General features: G+C 35.5%; 1 protein-coding gene across 2 annotated transcripts; it reads left to right on the top strand.

Annotated features, from left to right (window-relative positions):
- Positions 1 to 201: 201 nt before the first annotated feature.
- On the top strand, positions 202 to 4352 carry LOC107915768 (probable arabinosyltransferase ARAD1). Of its 2 annotated transcripts, XM_016844971.2 has the most exons (3): positions 291 to 446; positions 684 to 2064; positions 3728 to 4352. In XM_016844971.2, the coding sequence occupies exons 2-3, from the start codon at positions 1081 to 1083 to the stop codon at positions 4238 to 4240; spliced, it is 1497 nt and encodes a 498-aa protein (XP_016700460.2). In that variant the 5' UTR covers positions 291 to 446; positions 684 to 1080; the 3' UTR covers positions 4241 to 4352. The 2 variants fall into 2 exon arrangements, with proteins under 2 accessions (XP_040930632.1, XP_016700460.2); XM_041074698.1 differs by having other exon boundaries at positions 202 to 2064.
- Positions 4353 to 10379: the final 6027 nt, after the last annotated feature.

Below are 10379 nucleotides of genomic sequence, written 5' to 3'. Positions count from 1 at the left end.
TACACATAATATATAATTAATAGTAAATTTTAACTTAATAAATTTAATTTTTATTTTTAAAAAATAGATAATTAATACTAAATCTAAAACTTATGTATAGTGTTGGATTAATAATAAAGATTGACCTAAAAAATGGTAACAAATTTACCCTTTATAGTAAAATGATAATAAAAGAAATAAAAAAGGACAGACAAAGAAAGTGTTGTGATTCCTCTTCTGTTTTTTCTCTCTTTCCATCTAAGTCGTTGACAGCTACAAATGTAGTTACCATACGACACTATTTTCTTAACTATGTAAAATTATGGCAGTTAACTTCAGCAACAAATCTTAAAATCTGCTAAGTAAAAGGTAGTAAATTGACTGTTTTAGTTAAACACCATTGCCTTCCCTTACACTCGGTTTCTTTACACAGTTTCCCAAAAGAACCATTCATTCATCCCTCTAAGGTACCTCTTTTTTCTTTTTCATTTTTCTTGCAATTTGCCGGCCACCCATTTCTGCAAATTATCTAACTTCCATGCCCCGATGATAAACTTCCGATTTTCTTCATGCAAGTTTACTTTCTTTTTTTTTTTGGTTTCTTTTAAATAGATTTTAGTATTTTTGTTTTCTGGGATCTTCTTTTGAAGTTTTAGCTGCTCATATTTGATAATTTTTTTTCTTCCCTTATTGGCGTGTTGCAGATTAATGGTATTTTTTATTGAGGAGGAGTCCAAAGAGTGAAGAAGCTTATGGGTTTTTCCTTTCTTTTTTTTTTCTTTTCTTTTCTGAAATCTGAAAGTTACGAGATTTTGTGCATTTAATAAGTACATAAAGAACATAATCTGTAAAAACCTTTAGGGGAAAGGAATATTTTTCCTCGGATTGGTGGCTCAGGATGTGTCAAGAAAGCTGATCTTTTTGGTACTTGAAATTTTCATGAAAAAAAAAGCTTCCATCAACTCACCGTTTAGGGTTTTAAACAAAGAAATCGGGTTTCGGGCTTAGCCCCCAATTTCGTGCTGACCAAGAGCAATAAGTGTATTATTGGTTGCCGTTTTGGTTTTTTTTTTAATTTATTAGATAGCTTGGTTTTTCTAGATGTTATCATCAATGTCTGAAAAAGGCATCTTTCCCTCAAGGTTTCTTTTCTGTATTATAACCATTTCCATGCTTCTTTTGATCCTTTCTTCTGTGTTCCTTCTGCAATTTGGCAATTCATCTCTTATACCTCACTCTGTTTTCAAATTAATTCTTGCCAATGGCACGGTTTATTTGAAATCAAATGTTAAAAATGAGCTGAAGTTACCCTTCTTCTCAACTGAGTCCTCAAAAGTTGATGCTCAAACACTGGTAAGAAGTGGGGATTCTAGTTGTCATAAGTCCGGTTACAGGAAGAAAATGTGCGCTTACCGGCACCCAACTATTGAGTCCTGTGACACCAATCAGGCTCTTTTAAGGGTATATATGTATGACTTGCCTTCTGAATTTCACTTTGGGTTACTGGGTTGGAAAGGAAAATTGAATCAAGTATGGCCTGAGGTAAACGACCCGAGTAGAATTCCGTCATACCCTGGAGGTTTGAATCTGCAACATAGCATCGAGTACTGGCTTACCCTAGATCTTCTATCTTCGAACATACCGAATGTGGTCAGACCTTGCGCTGCAATCAGAGTCACTAACTCGAGCCAAGCAGACCTAATCTTTGTGCCATTCTTTGCATCTCTTAGTTACAATCGGCATTCCAAGCTTCGAGGAAAGGAGAAAGTTAGTGTTAATAAAATGTTGCAGAATAAATTAGTTAAGTTCCTGACTGCGCAGAATGAATGGAAGCGATTTGGGGGGAAGGACCATGTAATTGTGGCTCACCATCCAAATAGCATGTTGGATGCAAGAGGGAAACTTGGCTCTGCAATGTTTGTGCTTGCGGATTTCGGGAATTACCCTTCTGAAATAGCAAACATTGAGAAGGATATAATTGCTCCTTATAGGCATGTCGTGAGGACGATTCCGAGTGCTGACTCAGCTCCATTTGACAAACGCCCAATATTAGTCTTTTTCCAAGGAGCTATATACAGGAAAGATGTAAGTTTCCTTCCCTTTATGAAATTAATTATCTACATGTCTGTTGCTTTTTGTCGTGATGACTTATGATGGAAACTGCTACTATGTACATGGACATATGAAAGTAGTCTTGATGCACATTTAACTTCTTAAGTGATTGTTGAGCAATGTAAACATCAAAGGCCAATAGGTTAATTTTGGTACGTGTATTATGCTTTTATCACTTTACAGTAACTTGAAGTTCTCAGTATGCTAATTTTCTTCTAGGTTCTATTATTTGTTCGGAGATAGATGATTATTTTTCTTTTTCTGTTTTTTTTCTCAGTAACCTTCAAAACCATCTTGTATTGTAGCCATAGCCCATTTTTTAGGTGACTATACATGTAGGCTTAGATGACTAAATGAAGGTACTAGGTGTAGAGATTTTCTTCGGTTTTTCAAGCACCCTGTGCTGGTGACACAAAGGAAAATAAATTAGGAAAAGGGCAGAGAGGAGGGATTGGGTTTTGTGGAAGGAAGTGCAGTTAGTTGGATCAAGCACTAGGCTCGTGATTCTTGGAAGATTAGGTTATTGTAGGAAGGGTATCCTAAACCAGATAGAGCAGCATTATCTTCTAACTTAAATGATCTTCCTTTGTGCCTTCAATTACATTAGTTTCAGACAGGGGTGCTCCATGACTGCAGTTACTGCCAGTATTTTATCAATATTGTCAAGGGTGCACCGCTCGCTCTAGGCGCTAGAACCCTTGTTTTGTCCCAGTCACAAAGCATAAAAAGAACCCTTGTCTTGTGCTATATATATTGTTATTTGTCAATATGCGTGATTTCCTTATGATCCATGTCTATAGTTGAATACACAAATATTGAGAAGTAGATTTCCTTGCTATCCCTTTCTTACTAATAAAAGTATATCTAATGAAAAGAGAAAAAAAAAAAAAGAAGGGTGAAAAATAAAAGAAACTAAAAAGAACTTCAATCAGGTGGGCTTTTTTTTTATGCCTATCGCCTTACAAAAAAGCATGTGCACTTGATCAAATGGGTCTTGTCTGAAAGGGTATGAGGCGCTTTTGTTGTCTAGTGCTAAGGCGCAGGCACGCCTAAGCATGCATCTTGACAACACTGCTTTTCATTTCAGTTTCAGGAGAAGTAATATATTAATTAGTACGCACTTCTTTTCTCTGAAAGATGGTTCCAAGTTTAGTTGTTCCCTGAAAACTTTTATGTGCATAAGTTTAATACAAGTGTCATATTCATAGGTTTAACAAGTGTCTTGGGAAATATTTAAATATCGTCATTTAAGCACTCGTAGATGAAATTGTAATTTCTTTCTTCATGGTAATTTAAGGAAAAAGTTCCATTCATGATGTGGCACAAAGGAAAGTGATATGGAGCAGAAGACTGTGGTATGTGTACATATGTAGATGTAGATGTAGATGTGTATGTGCATGTGTCTGTATATGCAGATATATCTGATTTCAAGTGCAGATTAGAGAAGAGGGAATAACACCCATGGTTCTTTTCAATATGTACTCTGATGCCATAGCAATTTTCCTGTCTGTTCTGTAATGTTAAACTGGAAGTAACAATTGTAGTTTAATGAATTTGAGTCTGAACTTCATATAGAAATGTGCCATGTTAGATCTCCTTCTACATGTATAATTTCTGGCTTGAAATTTCTATGCAGGGAGGTGCTATTCGGCAAGAACTTTATTACCTTCTCAAAGACGAGAAAGATGTACACTTTGCATTCGGCACAATTCAAGGGAATGGAGTCAACCAGGCTGGGCATGGGATGGCGTCATCCAAATTCTGCCTCAACATTGCCGGTGATACACCGTCTTCGAACCGTCTCTTTGATGCTATTGTCAGCCATTGTGTTCCTGTGATTGTAAGTGATGAGATAGAGCTACCATTTGAAGATGTCATCGACTACTCGGAAATTTGCATTTTCGTTCGTGCATCAGATGTTGTGAAGAAGGGATATCTACTGAACCTTCTCAGAGGAATATCGAGAGACCAGTGGACCAAGATGTGGGAAAAATTGAAGGAAACCGTTCGGCACTTTCAGTATCAGTACCCATCCCAGCCTTGCGATGCGGTGGATATGATTTGGGAGGCGGTTGCACGTAAGGTCCCTATGGTACAATTAAAAACTCATAGGAAGAATAGATATCGCAGGTCGAAGCGGATAAAATAAGCAACGACTCGAAAGGTTGAGATGATGTAACCTTGCATTCTATGGAGATTTACAGCTTCTTGTACATTTTTTTTAAAACATTAAAATGAAAAAAAAAACATGTTTTTGTTGATCTCTAATCTATGCTAAAAATGGAGTATACCTAATAGGTGATCATGGGCCGGGCCGGGTTCGAATATGGCCCAAACAAAATTTTAAGCCTACTTTTTGGGCTTGGCTCAGCCCAAAATATGGGCCTAAAAATTTGTTCAAGCCCAGCACGAAAGAAAATTGTTAAGTTCGAACTCGGCTCGGGCCGACTCATATTATTATTATTTTTTGCTTATTTCATTAAATAAAAAATTTTAAAACAAATATTAAAACTAGAAACAAATAAAAAATGAGACAAACAATTGAAACAAATTAGAATTAAAATAATAACTAAATTAATAATAAAACAAAAGTTTTATAATATTGAAATAATATTAAAAATGACAACAAAGAACATAAATTATGTTGTAACAAAAGCAATAGCACCAAAATAAAATAATTGCAAAAGAACAATAAAACACCACCAAAACAACATCAAGGTTTATGGTTGATACCATTTTCGTACCACTCAACATAACAACTCCTAAGTCGGTTGTAACCAAAGCAAGTTCAGGAGAGAGGAGGGCAAGGCTCAAGTCCTTCGGTTGACTGCCAATATCAACTGAATCTCCATCCCCACACTGATCCCCATGAAGAGAAATTCTTCATATCTAGAACAAGGGTACCATTAAAAGGAAAATATAAGAAACAATAAAACATACACGTCCAAGAGAAAGAGATCCCATGTTCATAGACACAAGGAAAAGAATAGAAAGAGAAAAGATTGACAGCATCATAAAATTACTACTAAAACTCTAACATGAGATTTTGAGTATCTTTACTACAACATAGGGTACTCAATATTTAAAATGAAATACCAGTTCAATTGAAAGTAGAATGTATGAACGCCAAATCTTCCATGTACTTGAATAAATCATTTTGCAAGAATATTAGAAAAAGCTGTACCTTTAAAAGCTGTACTTTTAGTTCTATTATGATTTTTCTTTTGGCCTAACTTAATATATTCTACCCAAAGAAATACCACTTAAAAAGTTTCATGTTAGTCTTAATTAAACCATGACATTTGCATCATAAATGGATTAGTCTACATTTTTTTGCCTAACATATTCATGTCAAATATATAATGGACATTTCAAAGAATATACTAATGTGAAAATATGACCTTTGTTGTATAGTATATGGAAAGCTTATATTCATGTCAAACATGTACCTATACCTAAGTATAAAAACAACACCAAAACAACACCAAACGGCATAAAAACTCCACAAAAATAGCACCAAACAACACAAAAAATAGCATCACCAAGAACACCAAAATAGCACCAAAAACTTACAAAATATAATCAACCAACTAGACCAGAATATTTATACATTAACCAATCAACATATTTTGTAACAGCCCGATTTTGGGGCCTAGTCAGAACAGTGGTTTCGGGACCACCAATTCGAAGTCAGAGAAAATATTTTATTAATATTTTAGACTTATAATAAGTTTATATTAGTGCATGAAAAATTTAGTGAAATAATTTTAGCGTTTGCTTGCTTAATTTTGAAAAAGAACTAAATCGCATAAAGTGCAAAAGTCTTAAATTGATAGCTAAAGGTGTTGAATTGTTATGAACCTTAATTTGGGAGTCTTTAAAGGAAAAAAGGACCCTTAAATCTTAGCTGGCCAATCATGAGAGATAAAAATGTTGAAAAGTCAACATTAGGTATTTTGATGACATAATGTATGATATAATAATGCCCTAAGCCTGGATATCATCTTTTTCTTTCATTCTTTCTTCATTGCCACCGATTTTTAGCCATTTTTAGGGGTTTTGAGCGTCAAAAATTTCAGCAACTCATTCCTCTTGCAAGTAAGTGATTTTAATGGCTTTTCTTGAATATTATTGTACTTTTGAGACCCTTGAAGCATGAGCTTTCAAATGAGGGTACTATTTTGCAAAATGATTAAGAGTTTAGAGTTTTGTCATGAAAGAATTTGTAATTTTTTCTGAGTTTTTATGAAAGAAAATGAGTATTGGGTGTGTTATAAACAACTTTTGAAAAAGGTGTTAGCATGAAAACACCTAAAAGGACCATTTTACATAAGTTGTACAATAGATGATATATGTGTGAAATAGTAGAAATTTTGGGTTACTATAAGAGAAAAAAGGGGTTCGGATAGGCTTAAGATATGAAGAAATTTGATAAAAATCAATTTTCGGGTCTAGGGGTAAAATGGTCATTTTGTCAAAGTCTAGGGGCAAAATGGTCATTTTGTCAAAGTTTAGGGGCAAAATGGTCATTTTACCGAAGATGTGAATTTTCGATTGCCAAAATTTATTTAGTTGCTAAATAAATACATTTTGCTATTATAGATCAAGAAATACCAAATCAGAACCTAGATCGGGGGAAAGCCAAGTAAATCGACAAAATCGACTAGTCGCCACATTTTGTAATCCGAGGTAAGTTGTATGTAAATAATACAACTATATTGCTTATTTATGTGTTGAATTATATTTGAATTAATATAGTGTGAATTGCTTGATTGTGGAATTGAGAAAATATGATGATAATAGGGATAGTAGAATTCTTGTTTGAACCTAGGAGATAAATCGAATATTCGTGCCATGAAAAATGGGTTGTTGTGGGCTAGTGTAAGACATGTCTGGGACATGCATCGGCCACATTATAAGAGCTAGTGTAAGACCATGTCTGGGACATGGCATCGGCAACGAGACAAGTGCTAGTGTAAGACATGCTTGGGACATACATCGGCTACGAAATGATAGTTAGTGTAAGACCATGTCTGGGACATGGCATCGACTTGAGATATGAGCCCAATGTAAGACCATGTCTGGGATATGGCATTGGCACCCTACCCCATGTTTGAGGCTTATCAAATATCCGGTAAAGTTCCAAACGGTTCAGCGGTGAGAGATGTAGTTTAAGCTAATAAGCAAGGTATAACCGTGTTGTGAGTGGTACAGGTGCCTATTCAAAATACATGAGATATGAGCTCGATATATGCTATAATATTTATATGGATAGTGATGAGTAAGTTATGCTTATGCCTATTTGTGTGTTACGAGCATGTTGAAGAATGGTAAAATTGTTTTTGTATATTTATTTATTTGCAACTTACTAAGCTTTATGCTTACTCCCTCTCCTTTCCTTTTTCTTATAGTGCTGCCTGGCTAGTTTGAGAATCATTGGACGTCAGAGGAAACAATCACACAATCAGCCGAAGCACTCGATATAGTTAGACTATTTGTTTTTGAGAATGGCATGTATAGGGCTAGACTTCGATGTTTGGAGTCTTTGAAAATTGGCCAAATGTGTTGGCATGGGTGAATCCCCTCTATTTGTATTAAGCCTCAAATGATGGCTAATATTCATTTTGATATATGCAAATGATGTTATTTTCATGGATGAGTAAATTGCACAAATGAAATGTTTTATATTGTGGTTGATCTGGTTGTATGAAATAGTCTTGTATTGGTTTTGGTTGCTGTTGTGTAGGTTGTGTAAGTAGGGTGGCAAGGAGGCTTGGTAAATAGCCTTATTTTGTCCACATGGGTAGGCACACGGTCAGCCCCATGGGCATGTTGTCCGGCCGTGTGTCCCTTGCACGTAAAATTTGCAAGTCGGTATGCATGATAGTAAACGCACGGGCAAAGACACGACCGTGTGTCTCAACCGTGTGAAGGGCACGGCCTAGAACACGGGCGTGTACCTTGGCTGTGTGTCCTTTAAGAATTGCTGATGTTAGAAACAGAATGTCCAGGTTTTTACACACGGGCTAGGACACGGGCGTGTCATGGCCGTGTGAAGGACACGGGCCAGGGACATAGGCATGTGCCAGGCCATGTAAAAACCCCTGTAGGTGTGAATTTAGAATTAATTCCACACGGGTGAGAGGCATGGGTGTGTCCTTGTATTGCTTAGGCCGTATGAGCCACACGGGCCAACAGCACGACCATGTTGTTTTGGTCACACGGGCGTGTGCCCCTGTGTCAAGTGTCATTTTTCTAAAGTTAACTAAAGAATCTGAGTTGGTTCCGAATGATTTCCGATGTGTGTTTTGGTCCTCGTAGGCCCATATTAAAGTCGTGTTGATAAACTTGAGAAAGTTTTAAATTTGTCCAAGTCTTGGAGACTCGGAATTGGTCATAAGCACGAGTTTAAGTTAGGTAACGCCTCGTATTCCATCCCAGAGTCGGATACGGGTATGGAGTGTTACATATTTAATTTTATAACAAACTATAAATTGTAAGCTAAATTAAATTGTCAACAATTAGAAAGGAAACCTAAAAAGCAATCGAAGAAACATCATCCTCATCGTCCTCATCGTCATCATCATTCTTGCAACCAATTTCTAACATTAAATAAGAATAAATAATTAGATAATCAAATTGATAAAAAAATAATATAAAATTACAACAATAAAACGAGAATAATAATTACCTGTTGAAAATCCCTTAGCTCGCATCCAATCATCCAAGCAAACAACGGCTTGAACCATTTTTGGCTTAAGTGAACTCCTCAATGGTGTGATAACTTTCTTACCCATGCTAAAAGCCGATTCAGAAGCTACAGTCGATATTGGAATTGCTAAAAGATCACGAGCCAATAATGAAAGCTCATTGTATCGAACTGAACTTTTGCTCCAATAATCCAAAACATCTATTTGACTATTCAACTCAAGCTCCGGTTCTTCCAAATAAATGTCCAATTGTGCCTTTTCACTCTTAGTGCTATATTCATTTAAATACCGTTTATAATCATCACTCTCATCAAAATCTCCCCCAAAATCAGCACTATTAACATTGTGTTCATCCAAACTAGAATCAATAGGATTTTTATCCGAAACATTAGAACTCCCAGCCCAAGAGGAAGACGTGGATTTGGATTTCTTAACATAATCGTCAAACAAGAGTTTAAGATTGCTAAGAATGGTTTCAACAAAATCTGAAGCATGAATACCATAGATTGTAGTAAAGCAGTATTGCACATAATTCAACTTATAACGAGGATCTAAAATTACAGCACATGACAATATCAACGAATACTCAGCCCAATATTTATTAAATTTCGATTGCATTGGCTTAACCATTGGAGTTAAAAATGAATAAGGACCTTTAACTGTATCAAGCAAGACCTTGTGAACCTTCCAAACCCCTCTAAAATAAAGATTAGCCGTTGGATAATTAGAACCAGAAAAAACACAAGTCACATCATAAAAGACTTTCAAAAATTTGCAAAGAATATCAACATTTCTCCACTCCTCGTTAGAAAGTGCAAACATTTGATAATCTTTATCCCGTTGGCCCCAATAATCTAGCACATCTTTGTAGTAAAGATAAGAAAAATAATTAGAATTCCATCTCACACACACATCTTGACGCAACTTTTTGGTCACATTCAAATGAAAACTTTTGTCCGCCACATCATAAAATATTTTCCTACGAATTCCCGACTTTTTTATGTACTTAATTCCATTTCGAATCTTACCAACAACATCATCAGCAAGTTCCAAACCAGCTTTAACTATAAGATTCAATATATGCACAACATCTAACTTGAAAAAAAACACCATCACACAAAATAGCTCGGTTTGCATGAAAACGATTTTTAAGGCAAGAAACCATAACATCATTATAAGAAGCATTATCCAAAGTGATGCTAAAATTTTTTTTGACTATACCCCATTGAGATAAACATAAAACAAGTTCATCCGCTATGTTTAAACCATCATATGGAAGAAATAAAGCTCTAAACCTTATGATTCTCTTTTGTAGCTTCCAATCTTTGTTAACCTAATGAAAAGTAATGCAAATATATTCATCATTAGTATGCTCTGAGTTCCAATTATCGGAAGTTAGAAAAATTAAACCAGGTGCTTTAGCCAACTCTTCTTTAACACGATCTCTCTCTTATGCATAATACATTAGGACATCCCTAGCAGCTGTATGTCTCTCTATATTCTTAAAATTAGGAGTAGCAATTCTAATCATGTATCTAAATCTTGGCTCTTCAACTGTCCTAAATGAATGCTTGCCAC

This window comes from Gossypium hirsutum, chromosome A08, assembly GCF_007990345.1.
Source record: "Gossypium hirsutum isolate 1008001.06 chromosome A08, Gossypium_hirsutum_v2.1, whole genome shotgun sequence".
Taxonomy (NCBI): domain Eukaryota; kingdom Viridiplantae; phylum Streptophyta; class Magnoliopsida; order Malvales; family Malvaceae; genus Gossypium; species Gossypium hirsutum.
This window is presented reverse-complemented; position numbering and strand designations above follow the sequence as displayed.